This window comes from Benincasa hispida, chromosome 12, assembly GCF_027475165.1.
Source record: "Benincasa hispida cultivar pf3 chromosome 12, pf3_genome.v1.1, whole genome shotgun sequence".
Taxonomy (NCBI): Eukaryota; Viridiplantae; Streptophyta; class Magnoliopsida; order Cucurbitales; family Cucurbitaceae; genus Benincasa; species Benincasa hispida.
In genome coordinates, this window is record NC_143489.1 from 82,265,330 (window position 1) to 82,283,383 (window position 18,054).

Below are 18,054 nucleotides of genomic sequence, written 5' to 3' on the forward strand. Positions count from 1 at the left end.
TAGAATCGTTAAATTAATTTGGCCTTTGATCTTTTTTTTTAAGTCTAACCAAAATAGCTTCTTAAACTCCTTTTGCCATTTATATTTTGAGTTGCATATTGATGAAGTTTTATCACTCTAAATTTTTGAGTGCCTTTTCATTTAAAATTTTTCACTTTAGTTATTTATATGTTCATAACCTATGAAGCACAGATACTGATATGGCTATATGATACGGATACGATCGAATACGACGATTAGTCAATTTCTAAAAAACTAAAATATGGATATGTCTAAAGATGCGTCATTTTTTTTAATATATATATTTTTAAAAAAACGAGGATACTGATATGTTTAAAATATATCTTCTTTTTCTTAAAGAAAATTAGGATATAGATAAATTTAACATACAAGTTAATAACAATAGCACAAAATAAAATACAATACAAAAAAAGCAACATCTAAGATGTTAAAGTACAATAATTAATAAAATGTAGTAGAAAAGTGACTCATATTACAAAGAAGAAAAAGAAAAGACTAGAGGGAGAAGTATGAAGATAAACAAAGAACTTATTGTTGAAGATATCAAAATGGTTTATATTTTGGTGGACTTTGTGGGGACTCAAATGTGAAGATGGAGATTAGATGATTCTAGTCTAGGGTTTGGTCCGTTTTTTTTTTTTTTTTTTCTTTTAGTTTTGGACTCGAGTAGTGAGCTTTTTAAATAGGTTGTCTAATTTTAGATTGGGAAAAATTAGATGAGTTACTTGTCTTTTTTCTTAAAAAAAAGTATAAATAGATACGTCAAATCGTGTGTCAGATACGTATCTGAAAAGTATCTGGAAGTATAAATACGTTAAATCGCGTGTCAGATACGTATCTGGGAAGTATCTGGAAGTATCAGTATCTGATACGTGTCTGATTCTTTACCTCACATGAAGTATCTGTGCTTCATAGTTCATAACATATATTTAGCTTCTAACGAAACCATGGAAATTAAGTTAAAAAGATTCTTAAATTTTAATTTCCATTATCAACATAAGTATAATTAGACCTGAAGGTAATTGACATATATTTCTTCTTTTAAGGTTGGAGGTTCAAATTCTTATGCACCCTAATGGTTGTACTAAAAAAGTTATAAACTAAATGAAAACTAAAATTGTCAAAATAAGCATAGATCAATTTACATAGTGCGTGGACCATGGTTCGATTCTCCCACCCCATATATTGTAAAAGAAAATGAAAATTAAACTCAAACAATGAGATCAAAATAGCAATTTAAACAAGAAAAATGGTTAAATTCAAATTTGGTCCTTGTGATTTGGACAAAGTTCTATTTGACCTATATGGATTACAAACTTTGTCTATATGATTTGAGCTTAAATCAATTCAGTTTAATTTCAATACATAATGTATTTGGAATACATTTTCAAGTGATTAATTTTTTTTTTTTTTAAAAAAAGTCATTTTGAAAAAAAAAATTAAAGTGTTTGACAACCAATTTAAATGAATTTTGAAAAATGAGTCTATAAAGTTGGTCCAGAATAAACACTTGAAATCAACTTTTAAAAAATATGAATTTTGAGTACAATGTTTAATCTTTTTCTAATTTGAGAAGTTTTGGCCACCACCTTTGACAACTGCTGCGAGCAAACCTTTGCCCACCACTTGCCAACAAACCTCTGACTACCATTTTCGTGCAATTGTCCTTGATCTCTAGTGACCATCGCCAGCCAACTCCAACCACCGGTATCGCCAAAAATTTCCTTTATAGTAATTTTACATTAATAAAAACATTTTAGTATATAACGAACCAAATGCAAAAATATTTTGAAAAGGAGCTACTAAACACGTGTATTTATATTTAATGAATTTTTATCAAATACTATTTAAATAAAAATGAATTTTTGAAAAATATTTTTTTCTAACTCAAACCAAGCCTCTAGTTCATTTGATTTTAGAGAGCTTCAATTTAATTCATGAGCATAGTTAAACATCCCATATCATCTCTATTGCTACCATGTTGACAAATTTGTTCAAGTGACAAATTTCCATTTGTGTAACTATGTTAGGGTTGGGCTAAGGACTAAGTAAAAAATAAAATAAAATATGTGAAATTTCACGGATAAAATAAGGTTTAGAGATGATTTTAAAATTTAACCAAATTTTAAGACCTAAATTCAAGCTAAACACAAATCATAGAATCCAAATAAAACTTTTAAATCAACGTGTCCAAAGTAAAACTAAACCTAAATTTAAGAATTAAATTGAAAAATTTAAATTAAAAGAAATACAATTGATGTCAAGCATGTATTATCGATTTTGAAGTTTAATCTATCATCTCCCACTAATAAGAGTAAAAATCATAAAGGATGATATTCTTAAAAAGAAAAATGTATTTCAAAATTTAAGGACAAACGAATCTATTTTTAAAAACTGAAAATATAATTTTAAAAAATTAAGAAAATTGATCCAATAGGTAAAAATAACGAAAAATGTTATTTCTTCAAATTTGAAGTTTAAAAAATTGGTCTTTCGAAGTGAGAGTTTTCTGATCGTCTGTAGACTTCGCTTCTTCACCCTCAATCGCCGGCGAACATAGAGATGCAGCTTCTCCCCGGGGTAAGGAATCCCGCTACGGCGGTGACGATGGCGGTAGCAGCAACGGTGGTCATTTTCATAGCGTCAATGCCGTTGGCTTGGTCAAAGGAGCAACTTAGCTCGAGGGAATGTGAGGATCTAGGTTTCACGGGCCTTGCTCTCTGTTCCGATTGTCACACTTTAGCTGAATATATCAAAGATCAAGGTGATGTGTTTAATTCGTTGTTATTTGTACACTAATTCTTGATTCGGTTTTGAATTTATATCTTTACTGCTGCATTTCTTCCGTTTTCGTGGCTATTTCTCGTGAATTAGCAGCATCGTAATGGATTTTGTTCGCTATTTTTCTTGATTCTCTCCGTTCTTTTGTACGGTGGATTGTGCTTCTTGTGATTGGTTTTGTTTACGTATCTTTTTTTTTTGCTTGATTTGGATTTTGGATTTCCGGATTACTTTGTTGTAGTCTGATGTGTAAAGTGCTGGTTATAATTTCGATATCTTCAATCAATTTCTTAGTATTGTGGATAAAGTTTGCTAATATTAGTTCTCATTTTGTTCAAAGATACGGTAAGTGGTGAGTTCAGTGACAGACTTAAGTTCCTACTTCTTTGATTGTGTGGGAATTTGTTTGGGAAGATAGTTCCTGAAATTCTGATATAATAATTTGTTTTGTATGTAAAAACCCATAAAAAACTGTTTCTATGGGAAGAAAAAAAAGTCCTCAACTTTTTGAAGCTGTGGATAATCTTGTTCCTCCAGTGATTTGTTGATTATGTTTTCAGAAATCATGTATCAAGTATTTCTGATAAGTGATTGTTAGTGCTATTCCTCTTGGCGACTTTTTTTTTTCTCGCAATGACCTTTATCCACAAGTGGAAATGGTTTCATATCTCCCCCACACCGATGATATATGCTTTTGATTGAATAAAACTCTATGTGGAAAGAAGGGAAACGCCCCTCTTTCATTGCTTGAAGATATTCTTTCTTGTGAATATTGATTTCAAGTGCACTTGTTATTACGAGTTATCTGATCACAATGCTCAAAGGAGTCTGCTTTTCAAGGCTGTCTCCAAAGGCCATGTTTGTTAAATGTGAAAATGCTTATACAGCGGTTAGAGAAATCATTTTCCACGCTTAGACTAATGCTGTTAATTGAACCTTACTCTAGTAAAGGCACTTTCTAAAATTATATTTGCTCCCCACCTCTTCTAGCAGTCACCTGTCTTTTCAAAATAGCACCCTAACATCACTTTTAAGGAAATACTAGGCTTGGCTGGGGGAGATCTTCCCGGGGGGTTCCATTACCTTCAACTGTTTATGCAACTGTTTTTGGAAACAAGAAATAGGTTGGAGATGTTGAGTTAAGATAACATATTGCCTTTAAGTATCGTATTTTAAGAATCCGTAGGTTTACAAATGACTTTTACCGAAACATTTCAAAAAATGTAATTCCAAATGAAGAATTCAGTCATTGTTGCACCGGCAATTCTGGCAACATTGGATTTGTGAAGGATTGATAATGACTTCAAATAGTTTTTATCCAAAAGAAGAAAAGAATTGATGGTATGTAAAATCTGCAACCGTTTTGTGTCAGCTTATGTAATAGTTTTGAAGTGCATTGTTTTTAATATTACACACTATCCTCATGCCCAGATTTGTACTGCAGAATTAGTGACGGACTGTTTGAAGTGTTGCACTGAGGATTCTGATGATGCCACGAGTAAGGTACACAAGATGTCATAAATGTGCTGATTTCTTCAAAGGGAATCAATGAAATCTTAGTTCTCCCCCAAAAATTCATTAGCTGACAGTTCCTTTTGTGATTAATGTATCACACTTCTAAAACTGAATGCTTGTACATCCCTGTGGTAGATTTGTCAATTTAAAACACATTAGTTCAGCAGATGTAATTATCACAACTACGGTCCAAAACAAGGTTTCCGTAAATAAGGGAAACTAACTCATCTTTAGAAAAAGGTGATACAAGGGATGTGCAATGCATTGACAATGCATATCACAACCCTGTTGAAAGTGGGGGATTAGAAATACTTGGCTCATTGTTGAGCTAGTGTAACCTACTAATTCACCTTATTTTGTAAATTACCATGGGTACACATCAATAGTATTTTTAATATCCTTTTATCAGTGTTTCAAACTTCTGGAGAGATTTTCCACATTCAATATGAGACGATTACTTGTTCCAAGAGACTAGTAGTTTCCCTTTTCCATTTAGCCGTATACCCCTCCATGGAGTTGCAGGGACAACTATTCTATGATTAAGGACATCCTGATGAACTCCCCTCTCGAGATGGAGTGTTGTAGCAAGCTTGCTCCTTTGGTATTTTGTGGGATTTGTAGCTCGAGTTGAATAGTAGGATCTTTAGAGGGGCTAAGAGGTCCATTACTTGGACTTCTTGTAACTATTAGTCTGGTCTTATTCCCTTTTTTTTTTCTTAATTGGTATCCATTTTGTAGGTTGTTAAGGACTCTTTTTGGGAGCTTATTTTTTGTATGCCCCAATATATTCTTTCATTGATCTTCATGAAAGCTTGGGTTCCAAAAAAAAAAAAAAAAAATTATCGTCCAAGAAACGTTCTTGAAAATTCCGCTATTGAGCTCACACCAAAGATTCCAGATAAAAGCTTGGTTGATGGCTGGATAAAGTCTTCTTAAAACGATAAGTATGTCCCACAAAAACCAAGGGCAATATGTCATAAATAGTTCCAAGGCGAAGTCTTATATACATCCAGAATTTAGAATCTCTCCAAGAGATTGAGTTTTGAGTTCCACCCTCACCCAAATTCAGTACTCTGTTGTTTGTTGTTGATTGTGTTTCATAACTATTTGCATTTGTGTCTTATCATTTCATTTCAACTAAAGATGAAAGCCGATTGACTAAGTTCCCTGACCAGTGTTTTTAAATGTCCAAGGTGCCTTAAGGCACAATGGCCTTCTGGAAGCCTAGGCGCACAAAAAAGCGCGGACTTTTTTTTGTGAGGCGCACTATATATAAAAATATTACATTAAAAAGAGAGAGTATAATTGAAGTGGAAATATGGAAAAAAGGGACCCAAAACACAAGAAATTTTGCATTTAGGTTTGGTAAACTTGATCCTTTTAGTTAATAAGAAGGAAAATCCTTAATTATTACTATTTTTAAAAATAATTGAAAAGCCCTAAGGTGCAGGGCTTTGATCCTTGGGGCTTCACAAAAGGCGCGCACCTAAGGCGTGCCTTATTTTGTGAGCCTCGCTTTTCCAAGGCGAGGCGCTAGACCTGCACCTTGGGCCTAGGCGTGCGCCGAGAGGGCTTTTTAAAACACTGTTCCTGCCTGCAGATAACTTATTCTGGTGCCGTGCTGGAAGTCTGCATGAGGAAGCTAGTTTTCTATCCTGAAATTGTTGGCTTCATTGAAGAAGAAAAGGATCAATTCCCTTCAGTTAAGGTTCAATATATCTTCAACTCTCCACCGAAGCTGATTTTGCTGGATGATGAGGGCCAACATAAAGAAAGCATCAGGTAACTTCTACTTTTTCTATTTACTTGTTATATAATAATGTATAGAAGAATGCTCGTATCCATAACTTATGTCAGAGTACATATAATTAATCTTAAGGATTGTTTAGGGCACTGAGTTGAGTTTTAAAGTCTAAAATTAATATGTTGGAGTTAGAAAGTTTGTGCTTGAGGTGTAAAGTTACGAAAATGGAATTTCTCGATAAATGTACAAAAGAGAGAAAAATGAGAAGATGAAGTTCTTCGATGATTGTGCAAACTTTAATTGTGAACACTATTGAAGTTGGTGGAGTTGAGTTATTTAGCCAAACACCCCCTTAGAGCAAAATCAAGTGAATCAAGTGAATGAAGAATATGTTTGAGGAGGTTAAGATGGTGTATATAGCGATATAGATTTTGATTTAGCTTAATAGGTTAAATTACCATTGTCCATTGATGATAGTCTCGATATAACAAATGTTTGATATTTTATATGTTAACTTTTGCAGGATTGATAATTGGAAACGTGAACATATTTTGCAGTTCCTGCAAGAGAAGGTTAAGCGATCTTCAGCGATTTAAAGGTTCTCACTTTTTTCCCCCCACCTGAATCCTGTAAAAAAAAAAAAAAAAAAAACTTGATGAATTTGCATGAAACTACATTCAGCCAGAAAACTTGAGGTGAGTGAACATTGATTTTGTCAATGTCAAGGAAAGTAGGAAACAGAACTGATTTTCCTTGTCTAAGTCTTCTACTCTAAAAATTTAATTCATCTTTCTTAGAACTCAAGGATACTATATAACAGATCCGGTTCAAGTAAGGTCATAATTTAATGTATCTTTCAACAACAATAAAATTCATCATTCGAAAATGCCTCCCCATGAAAAGATCAAATTCTTAAAACAAAATATGCAACTTTTTGTATCTGAGTATGAATATGAAATGCATCTTCCATAATCCATTATATTTGGTGAGTTAATCATAGCTGTTGTATAATAATCTTATTATGGAGATAATATCAAGAATGATCTTCTTGCTCTTACAATTACACTTAGACATGCCTCTACATCATTATTCCGAAAATATACTCTCAACATCTTATAAATTATGTTAAGTAAACTTTTATCGATCAAGTAAAAGTAAATAATTATATTAACTTTGTTAGGTTAATATCAATTAGTTAGGTGATTATTAACTCTATTCAATATATATATAATGAAAAACAAAAGAATGGAACAAATAGAAAAATCAGTTTTGAAAGATAAAGAGAACTCGTCATAGAGAAAAAAAAATTGATGTTTGGAAAAAATTATTTTCAAATAAAGTGTTGAAAGTCACGTAACAAACGAATCTAACTTGCGTGTCAATTTTCATTAAAAAAGAATTCTTCTTTTAGTTTCTTTAATCAACCACATCCGACATCAATATTTGCAATTTTGTAATTTTAACACAAATAAACAAATGAAGTTTTTAAAGATAAATAAGCAATTTTTTTAATTCAAAATGGACCATGTATGAACAATTTTTAAAGGATATTTTAACCAAATGTCTAAATTGATTTATTTATGAAAGTTTAGAAGTTAAAACTATAAGTTTCATAAAACATAATCAAGCTAGAAGTAAATTGATAATTTAAGATTTAAATTGATATAATTATTAATTTAAAATACAATCTATCTTTCAATATTTTTCCAGGCTTTAAAACTAAACAACGATATCATCAAACAAAATTCAGAAACGCAATTCATAATTTAACTCAACCTAACCAAAGGAATTAACATTTTCCACTTGGCTAATTTAACTCAAATCTACTCTTCTTTTTTTTTCAAAAAAGAATTCAATTTTATCAAATTAAAATTAAGCCATTGAAATGAATACTCTTTATCAGTTTAACTTAAATCTTCTCTATCATTTGAAATAAAATAAAGGTATAAATATTTCAATTAGTTTTTTAAAAAAAAAACCAAAAACAAAATTGGTATCAATTCTAACATACACTTTCTGGAATAATTTACAGCTTGACCAACGTTTTGATCCATCTAAAGCCAAACAAAGCTCTCTTGAGGTTGATCAAGAAACTCATATGGAAGACTAATACTTGAAAAAACTAGTGATTCCTTGCCTCATCCCCATCACCAGTAGGGATTGTAATGCTACTCTCTCAAGAAGACAAAACTGGTACAATCCCATAGTCCTAACTTTTAAACCGGATGCTCCGACTGATTCCTGGGTTAATTCCTGTTGCCTCTCCACCATATAAATGAATCGGCTTTTTAACCTCCCGGACCTGACCTTTACGACGATTTTCTGCATCTTGAAACTTCAACTGCACCATTCACATTCACAAATATACGGACACAGATGTAAGTGGAAAATTTAACGGATGCAGAAATGTATTGTATTGGAGGAGGGATTGAGGATTTCATATAGTGCAATTACCTTGTATTTCTTTCTTGGGTTCTTTGTTAGCTTCTTCCGTTTTCTAGTTAGGCCTCGGTTCTTCTCCATCTGAACACGTCAAGTGTGAGAATGTAAATGAATCCACGTGCAATAAACTGAATCAATGGAAGAGATGCTGGTGGAAATGAAAGGAGTACTTACTTGATAACTGATCTTGCGTTTTCCATTCACAATTTCGGGAGACGATGGAGTTGCCGTGGTCCTGCAGAAGTTGTTTGTCAGACAAAGTCATATTAGTAACATATGAAACAAAACAAACCAAAGGCTAAACTTCACCTTTGGTGATAGAAACATACCTGGAGTAAATTTCTGCTTTGGCAGCAAGTTCCGCAGCACGTTGTCGTTTGACTTGCTTGTACAATTCATCTTCAGAGTCTACTTCACCATTTCCTTTCAAAACACCGTCATCACTATCACTGTTACTCTCGGGGACACTAGTGCCATTCTTTGACTCAACTCCAGCCCTCGCCAACATTTGAAGTTCATATTTCCTCCGCCTTTCTCCAATATCGTCTCTTGTGGGCAGATCATCATCACCAGAAATGACCTTCAGATGATAGAAAGGAATTAACCAAAACCAGCACAAAATACCATTAGGCACAAAAGTTACAAAGTAAGGCACTGTAATTTAGAAACGAATTTTTATATCCCTGCACTCCTGTTTTTCTGCCATGCATACTCATGTTTATGTTGAATTCATTATATGAACAATATCTTAAATTTAATAACTTGGATATGAGCTCATCAACACCTCTCATTCCAAGCATACAACCAAAGAGATCAAAGAGAATGTCTACTGTGACGCCCCAAGCCTAGGATCTGAATTAGGATTCTGAATCCGAATTCGGCATGTAATGGCCCTGACATTTCGCTATATCCCTTGTGACTTCGTAACATCATCCTTACTTGTATTAAATTGCTTCCAAGAGGGAAGACTATCCCCACAAACCAACAAGGGCTCTTTCGACATGTTTTGTCCTCACTCACATGTTTCCAAAGAAATTTCTTGTGAGGTCACCCAACATATAATTGCTCCAAGCTAAACATTCTTAATTTCGGAGTTCCTATAATTAAGTCACTGAAAAGTAAGATGCACCTTGTTGGTATAGGTAATAACTTGCAATTCTTCTAAGTCTTTCTTAACCATACTTTCATATTCTCAGGATCCCTCTCATTTATATGTGATCTCGGTTTATTCATCTACCCCTCCTAAACTCGAGTCACATCTACAACCAAAGAGTTAAGTGTTTCTTATGTTTAACAATTGAAGCTCTTTTGTTTAGTTTTGTCTGGCTTTCCTTCGTTTCATTGCGGCTCCTCTTGGTTTGGGCTATCCATTTTGCATTTCCTGGTTGCATATCCAAAGGAAAATATGGATTTTTCATCTTAAAAACTATAAAATAAAATATCAACGCTTAGTCTTCAAGATGACTCAATTTGACTGTTATCATCCAATTCCTAAGGTTAGTGAAACTAGAACTAAGTTAACACATGCCGAAAGCAACCCAATTCCCTCATTTATCTAAATATTCCTTATTAGGGATATGAAAGGGCTAAGTTGAACTATTATGGTTCAAACCTTCGGCTTCAATTTGGCAGAAACAAGCCGCATGAGATCAGCTGCACTGGCAGAATTATCTTGGCCCTTCCACTGAGTAGCCAGAGCATCGGTGTCATCATTAAAATCGCCATATGCTTCAAGCTTCCTGCATTGTCCAAATCAGATAAATTAATTGTCATAATACAAAAAAAAAAAAAAAAGAGGATTATGTGATATAATAATCCAAAGCAATACCGATTAATTGGTTGCATATGCTTTTTGGCTCCATATTGCTTTGGTTCAATTAGAGTGAAGTCCTTCTGTTTTAGCTTTTCTTCAAGGAGTGCTCTTACTTTTAACATTTCCATGCTCTGGACACTCATTTGATAACCCTGCAAATGTAAAAATAAAATTTTGAAAAAATGTATTTAAAAAAACCAAAAAGGAACAGGATAATAAGAGCAATAACGAATTAGAATGAAAATTTTTCATCAACTTGTTTTGTAGGGAATAATTACCACTTGTTTATGCTTCCCTTCTTTCTTCCCTTTCTCCTTCAATTTATCCACATTCTCCGACCCAGTTTTTGCATTGGGCTGCTTATAAAATTAAAGCTTATAAGTCATTTCAGGATGCGTTAAGTCTTCAATATATGGCATCATCACGAATGATGATTGATCAGAGGGAAAAAAAGCAAAACTCAAAATATTTGTAGCTGTTTTCTGATTTTAACTCTAAAGGTTCCTATTTATATTTTATATTTATTAATTAGTGAACATTCACATATTCAAAAAGGTATCGAAACTTCTGTAAAATTAGTTCAGAATAAACATATATATATTTGTGCCTAGCAGAAAACTATTTTAAACATAACCCATATTCTATATATTTTGTATTCATGTTTTTGCAATTATAAAGGAGCATTCATGATACTAAAGAATAACTCAAATTTGAAGATATGATATAGAATGTCATAAGAAATTAAATGACCAAATAATGGAGAGAAGTAACAATACAGGTAGAGAGATTATTATTTAGACGAGTACCATTGCCAAACATATGACTAACTTTAACTTTCAAAACACCTTCAAATATTCGACGAAGTTTTTTTTTTTTTTTCTAAAATAAAAACAATACATGCAGACTGGAATGGACAAATATTTCTAAATTATTTTCCCTTGGAAGAAGTAACAAACACAGGATAAACCTCTATGTAGAAATTATGTGAGAGATAGACATGCTTATGAGAGATTATGACATTTTAAATTAACTGTATACAAAACCCTAGTGTAAGATTAAAGTAATACCAATCCCACTTTTTGGCTATCAGAAGAGCGATGAGAAGACCCCTGATCTTTTGTAAAGAACTCAGATGAAACAGGATCATTCTCTTTGTTCAATTTTCCATCTGTTTCTTCCCGCTGATATATGTTAATGATATCTTCTAATTTGTATGGAAGGTTCTCGTCAAGTTCTTTTACCTGTCAGGTGCAGAACAAGTTCAAACTTACAAGTTTACAACATGGAAGGGTGACAAAATGAAAAAACAGACAACATCGGAGCATATAAACTAAAGCGAGAGGGGGGAAAAACCTTATCCAATAAGTTTTTGATCTCTACAAGGCGAGCAATTACAGGATGATCCCGTACTGCTTGCCCCTCAGATTTCAGAAGAAGATAGAAGGCTATAGCTTGGCAATAAGAGAGCAAAAGACCCTGCTTTAGCTCCAAATATTGCAGTCCTCCTCCCACTGCAATTTTCCCATTTCGAACCTTAAAAAATCATCAATAGTGTAAAGACTAGTACGTTAGTAATGCCCATTGTCATCTAAGTTGATGTAAGAAGAATAGGGTAAATTAGAAATTGGGTAATATTCTAGGTTAATTTCCTTTTTACCCCACTTATAATAAGACTCTATAAATAGGAGTCTTTCTCTTGTAGTGAATATGAAATTCGTACTCCCTTGAGAGTAAAATAACATAACAGCCACCAAACAATAAAATAAATCTATAACTTCATAAACAAGACAGAAGTGTCCATTTTAAATACTTATGTTCACTAGGAGACCATACTTGTGTCTGACATTCTAAATTATCCTCATTAATGTTAAGCATGAATGATGTCAATTTTAGGCTAAACAAGAGAAAAGCGTACCTTGTTCAAAACTGGATTAACTTTGCTCTCAAGCTGATCCACTGCTTCATTCAATTCGGACAGCAAACCAATTAACTCCGGAGCAGAACTATAATACCAAGATTTTCACAACCGGAAAATGTAAGAAAGCCATAGATGACTTCAACCTCCCACAGAAAGAGGCAATCCAAATGAACGGTGCCATTTAGGATTTCAGCTATAATTTAAGAAAATTAGAAAATTGAGTGTTCTTATTATATGTACATGGAATGATCAATAACTCTTCAGGGTATTTGAGAGCCACAAGCCTTCCCGCTCAACTAACCAATTTCATTTCTCCCATTTTCTCTCTGGAAACCCCTCCTCACTTTGTCAGATTTCTTATGCTTGGACAACAGGTTAATCTAATCTTGCTCTAGCTAAACCAGATTGCTATCCTAACAAGCAATGTAATCAAACTTTAAAGGACGCTATTCATTCATCGTATTACTAAGTCCAAAATTTTATCTAAGGGGCAATTTTTATAAAGCTCAAGGAACGATAAAGCGCAATAATCTTATGGGGCTTAAACACAAAGCGTAATGTAAGAAAAGGTGCAATTTTTTTTGGTAAAGCCAGACATATATAAAAGTACTACATAAAGAAGATAATAGTTGAAGTGAGAATATGAAGAAAAAAAAACCCTTAACACAAGGAAATTTTGCATTGACTTAGTAAATAAATTTTTACTTGATAAAGAAGGAAAAACCTAATTATTACTTTTTTTTAGAAATAATTTAAAAGCCCCGAGGCCCAAGGGTTTGAGGCTTATGGCTTCACAAAAGGCGAGCACCTAATACCCACCATATTTTGTGTTCCTCACCTTGAACCTAAACATAGTACCTAGGCACGCGCCCGGGAGGGCTTTTTGAAATAGAGTGCGGGGTAGTGGAGGGGGCATTTAAATATGAGCACCCCTGGATGCTTTATATGTTATTAGAGAGATGGGATTAAAGAATCCTAAAAATTTTATGAATGGATTAAAGGCTCATAAGCAATTCCGTTATCACTTTAATCTTGACCAGTACAAGAGAGCAGTAAGCCAGACATTGCACGTAATTGAGTTTTTTTCTTGGGGAAGGCTTTGAACACAGGTAAAGGCTTTGTTAAAATGAAATGAAAGTGACGACGACCAAATGATAAAATAAAAAAAAAATACCTGCTCAAGACATCCATCTGCTCCTCTCTTGTTAAAGCATTCACGTCTTTAGCAATCTCCTGATATGTAGCATCCATATTTTCTGAAGCTTCATTTCTTGCTGAAGTTTTAGAATCAATTCCTTTTGCAGATATTTCCTGTGAAGACACAAATTATAGTCATGTAAGAGTTGACTGAATTTATAGTCCAATGAGCCAAGAACTTTCCCAACTGATTTCACTTTTACTTTTTAGAGAAAAAAAATGATAATTCAACACAAGAGAACAAATGCAGGCGGAAGTACCTCTAGAGTTAATTCCCTATCACTCTCATCTTCAAGGCCAAAATCTTCCAATGAGAAAGTTTTTGCTTTCTCCTTCTGCAATCGAATAACCTCTTCCTCCTCTTCTGCAAGGGACTCATCATCACTTGATTGGATCTTCATTAAGTTAAAAAATAAAAAATTATTTCAACTATAGTTTGAAGTCTATAAGATACATTAAGATTATAAATAACAAATTGTATTGACGGCAATAGAAAAGAAACACAATTCTAATCGTATTGCCAATCAAACTCCAGAAAGGTGAAATGACTAGTTAAGTGGTACGAAAATGAAGGCATCATATATAGGTCCTCACTTCAAAATCACGATTATCAGCATCGTAGTATTTGCTTTTCCTTCCACCCCATACAGTCTTTTGTTCTTCCATGTCTTCATCTTCATCCTCATGCATTTCATCTTCCACTCCACCAAACTTTTCCCGCAAGAACTTCTGTTGCCTAGCAACTATGACAACCAGACAAAACTTGATTCATTAAAGGATTAAAAACCATATTGATAATGAATATTAAAAAAAAAAAGAAATGGCAGGGAGTCTTTCAATTTATTACAGGTAGCACACAATATTGATCAAAATAAATAAATAGATGAGAGAGAGAGATTGAGAATCATTATTTGAAGTCGGTTTTTATATTTCAAAAAAGGGTAACTGCATGGAGTCTAAAGAACATGGGCAAATGAAGGAAAATTTTGTACACTTTTTTCGTAATCCCACAGTTGTTTTGGTCTTTTATTTTCTTGTGGCCCATTCTTTCAAACTTCTTTCTTTTTAATGAAAGATGTTCTTCCATGTAAAAAAAGAAAAAGAAAAAATCTACAAAAAGCATGTAACACTCTATATTCAGCCATGGAGGGTGTTTGACATGTGTCTAATGAGGAGACACTATGAACATGTATGTGTCTGATTATTTTATAATTTTAAGATTATGGAGGTATGGGGATCTAAGGGGCACGTGTGTTGGAAAACATGCTACTGAAGATGAAGAAGAATATTTAAAAAATAATAAATGGTATTTTTCAAAGAGCAGAGATACTTACATCAAGAGGCAAAAATATAAAAATGAATAAAATCATTTAGAAACTAAAGTAAACATCATAATAATGACATGCAAAGATACGAGTGATGCTTAAGGTGCAAGTTTTTCTTTATTGGAATGCTTGGATATTTTGTGGAACAATTGATTTTATTTTGTAGCAGAAAAATGAAATGTCAAGGAGACATTATAATTTATTTTACAATATTAACATGCACTTTTAACAAAAAAGATGAGAATAGCTTGAAGCTTGTATTTTTTACTTCTTTACATTAGGAAGAAAGAATTTATGTGCAAAGTTATAAGAACTATATGTAATTTAACGTTTTCCTGTCATTTTTTCAACAAAATGGTACATCTCTGCAATTGTATTTGGGTAGGGTCATGTTTGACTTCATGGGGTTAAAAATAAAAATAAAACAGCATAACGACAATTGACTGATTTACTTGGCCCATTTCTCACTACAACAGAAAGAGATTTAAATATAAGAACTTCTCAAACCACATTTTCTTACTTTTTGCAGCTAAACCAGTATCACGGATATCTTCACCATCATCTTCATCATCATCATCTTCATCATCAATACCCTGAAAAGATAGAGCAAACGCAAGAATTAAGATCACTTTAGCAGGAACTGGAAACTCCCATGCATGGACTAGAGAAAGAATCATACTAGTAATTGCAATAGAGAACGGCAGATACATTCTTTGTAATATAGAAATTAATGAGGCTTGTTTCTGCCAAATTCTCAAGTAATTTCTCGACAAGCTCCAAGCACACGGGCCCACTTCCATCATATATTCCAACATCACACATTAATGGAGTGAAAACTTAGCATCTAAAGTAGCAAAACAGAATGAGAGAAGATTCCTCCCCATTGGTCATCTACTTATACCCATTACTAATACCATATTTCTGATTCAAACGACAGAAGCACCAAACACAAGAAATGTCCAGGTCAATTGTCCTGTCCATAAAACTAGAAGATTGGCTGGAAGTAACTAATATTGACAAAGATTTCTGACGATGAGAAAAAGGAAGATGTAGGAACCTCTAAATTAAAAACAGGTTGCTCAGCATCTTCATCTGATTCCGGAGCATCACCATTAATATCAAGGGGAATAACATCCCTCTGCCTGTGAACTAAAAGTGTGACGCACATCATTAGACTCCATGGTTTCATTACGCACATGGATATTAAATATACCGAGAAAAAAAATTGAAATATCCATAAACGAAACATTAAAAAAATATCGTCAAATGACACAGAGATCTTACAGGCATCAATTTCATCGTCCATATCTTCAGAGGCAGCATCATCTTCGGCAACTCTTCTCTTAGAGTTCCTTTTGTCTTGCTTATAACTTTTTCTCTTGCCCATAATTAGCTAAATTCAATTCAATGAAGAAGATAACACACCTGCAACAAACTTTTGGTGGGCTATAAGCCTATAACCAAACCACATCACTTTTCAAAGTTCTATCGTCCAAAGAGTAGATTAGAACATGATTTGTAGTAGTTTCCAGAATCAATTGAACGTTAAAAGAAATGCAAAATGTCTACTAGTTTCTACAATCAAGACTAATTTGAATGCAAAGCGAAAGTATTTTCCAAAATCCTCATGTCATGGGATTTTCTTTTTCAACACAAAACAAGGCCTTTTTTTTTTACATGGTCAATGTGAGCTGACGACTCGCACTTGTGAGGATTCCTCATCGAAGAACTACAAAACAAGGCTTCTTGTTGATTATTGAAAGATAAAATGAATATGACATACTCCAAATAAGAGAATAAAGAAAACTTGCCAATTACATTAAATATTATTTATAGAACTAATATTTGAAAATGCTAAAGGTGGCTTTGAGGTTTTTCTTCTTGAAGGCAAGGTGTAAGCCTCGAGACAGAGTGAGGCATAAGCCTCAAATCTAATTAAAAATATTTTACAAATCCTAAATTGTTATGACCAAGTATTGCTAAACATAATTACAATGATTATATAAAAGTGTAAAAAAAAAATTAAAAAAATCACCACCACAATTTCTACTTAAACAAAAATTTGAGGGGAAAATACACTTTTGGTCCCTAAGTTTCAAAATGTTACACTTTTAGCCCTTAAGTTTTGAGTTTGATTTCAATTTAATTTTTAGGTTTCAAAATGTTACAATTCTACTATTGAGATTTGAAGCTTTATTCAATTTGGTCACAAAGATTTACAGTTTTAACCTTCCTTTTTTTTTTTTTCCACTAAATGCTCACTTTAGGACTCTAGATCTCCTTACAGTACAAAGCATATATTTTGCTCTTATTTTCCGTAAATTCAAAGTGTCAGTGGTGATTTTAATTTAAGGGTGAGAATTTCAATTTTCAAAAACAACTCATTGTTTTCTTCCCAACTATAATCTACAAATATAAATATGGCTGCGGTTGTTCAGTCAAATCAAAACAACTCCTACAACCTAGGATTAAAAGAGAATTGGATAAATAGCCTCCACTTCTAATAACGACTTGCAAAAAAGTATCCAAAAACAACCAGCCGTGGAGGTGTAAATCTCCGAAAGACATTTGGAAATTGGAATACGATACATTACTCCGACTGCTTCTTGATAAATAAAGAAAGGGGATGTCGGAAAAATCATGGTGGGCGGGTGCTTTTGAAGATTTGGGAGACTAGAAACATGGCAATTTTCAGCAGAGACCAAAGTGATGTACAGACTATCATCAAAGCCTCAATTGACAGACAAAAGCGAGAAACTAAAAGGCATATGGCAGCATACAGCTATTCGAAAAGTCCCATTTTGCCGCGAGGCTGATGATTTTTTTTTTTTTTTTTTTTAACCGTTGCTATTCGGCGATTTTTATAAACAAAGAAAAAATTAAAATCAAAACAACTACTCCATTCTTTCATTAAATAAGTTCTAATTCGAGTTTTTCATATGAGAAGAAAGACATAGACGGAGAACGGGAGAATACCAGTAACAACAAGAGAGAAGAAGATTGGTGAAATCGGCTAGGTGAGAGGCTACGGCGGCACTGAATCGGAGAAATGCGACGGCGACGGCGACACTGAGCTGCTGAAAGGGAAGAGGAGCCGGCGGGAAGAAGGGGAGCACGTGAGAGCGAGAGGAAGATGAAAGGGGTTAGGGTTTAACAAAGTGGCTTATTGGATTGAGGTTTTCCCGTTGTCCGTCCTTGTTTGTATTATTTTACAATTATGTTTCTTTGTTTTCATTTTTTTTTTTTCTTTTTGTATAAACTGTAAAAAAAAATAGACTTTTTCTATTTATAAGATTTC

The 18,054-nt window shown here is 33.3% G+C and overlaps 2 protein-coding genes across 13 annotated transcripts; one reads left to right on the plus strand and one right to left on the minus strand.

Annotated features, from left to right (window-relative positions):
- The first annotated feature begins 2,376 nt into the window (after nucleotides 1-2,376).
- On the plus strand, nucleotides 2,377-6,947 carry LOC120067863 (selenoprotein family protein). The gene is made up of 4 exons (XM_039019470.2): nucleotides 2,377-2,785; nucleotides 4,247-4,305; nucleotides 5,918-6,099; nucleotides 6,585-6,947. The coding sequence occupies exons 1-4, from the start codon at nucleotides 2,584-2,586 to the stop codon at nucleotides 6,655-6,657; spliced, it is 516 nt and encodes a 171-aa protein (XP_038875398.1). The 5' UTR covers nucleotides 2,377-2,583; the 3' UTR covers nucleotides 6,658-6,947.
- A 1,017-nt stretch (nucleotides 6,948-7,964) lies between these two features.
- On the minus strand, nucleotides 7,965-18,012 carry EMB2777 (Sas10/U3 ribonucleoprotein (Utp) family protein). Of its 12 annotated transcripts, none has more exons than XM_090307946.1 (17): nucleotides 17,733-18,012; nucleotides 16,041-16,181; nucleotides 15,814-15,905; nucleotides 15,277-15,349; nucleotides 14,026-14,174; nucleotides 13,692-13,826; nucleotides 13,409-13,545; nucleotides 12,232-12,319; nucleotides 11,670-11,849; nucleotides 11,393-11,557; nucleotides 10,595-10,672; nucleotides 10,332-10,468; nucleotides 10,116-10,242; nucleotides 8,833-9,083; nucleotides 8,678-8,738; nucleotides 8,516-8,584; nucleotides 7,965-8,402 (listed from the first exon to the last, which is right to left on the minus strand). In XM_090307946.1, the coding sequence occupies exons 2-17, from the start codon at nucleotides 16,141-16,143 to the stop codon at nucleotides 8,271-8,273; spliced, it is 1,977 nt and encodes a 658-aa protein (XP_090164072.1). In that variant the 5' UTR covers nucleotides 16,144-16,181; nucleotides 17,733-18,012; the 3' UTR covers nucleotides 7,965-8,270. The 12 variants fall into 12 exon arrangements, with proteins under 12 accessions (XP_090164072.1, XP_090164070.1, XP_038875487.1 ...); XM_090307944.1 differs by having other exon boundaries at nucleotides 11,384-11,557; XM_039019559.2 differs by having other exon boundaries at nucleotides 10,595-10,675; nucleotides 11,384-11,557.
- Between the last annotated feature and the right edge of the window lie 42 nt (nucleotides 18,013-18,054).

Bases quoted from the DNA above. Each gene is read 5' to 3' on its own strand.
- EMB2777 (XM_039019559.2), bottom strand. From the start codon at position 16,143: ATGGGCAAGAGAAAAAGTTATAAGCAAGACAAAAGGAACTCTAAGAGA. The intron at 13,546-13,691 runs GTACTTCCGCCT...GTGTCTTCACAG, and splicing joins ATAGGGAATTAACTCTAGAG to GAAATATCTGCAAAAGGAAT. The intron at 9,084-10,115 runs GTTTGAACCATA...TATCATCTGAAG, and splicing joins CTGCCAAATTGAAGCCGAAG to GTCATTTCTGGTGATGATGA.
- LOC120067863 (XM_039019470.2), top strand. From the start codon at position 2,584: ATGCAGCTTCTCCCCGGGGTAAGGAATCCCGCTACGGCGGTGACGATG. The intron at 4,306-5,917 runs GTACACAAGATG...TCCTGCCTGCAG, and splicing joins CTGATGATGCCACGAGTAAG to ATAACTTATTCTGGTGCCGT. The intron at 6,100-6,584 runs GTAACTTCTACT...TAACTTTTGCAG, and splicing joins CAACATAAAGAAAGCATCAG to GATTGATAATTGGAAACGTG.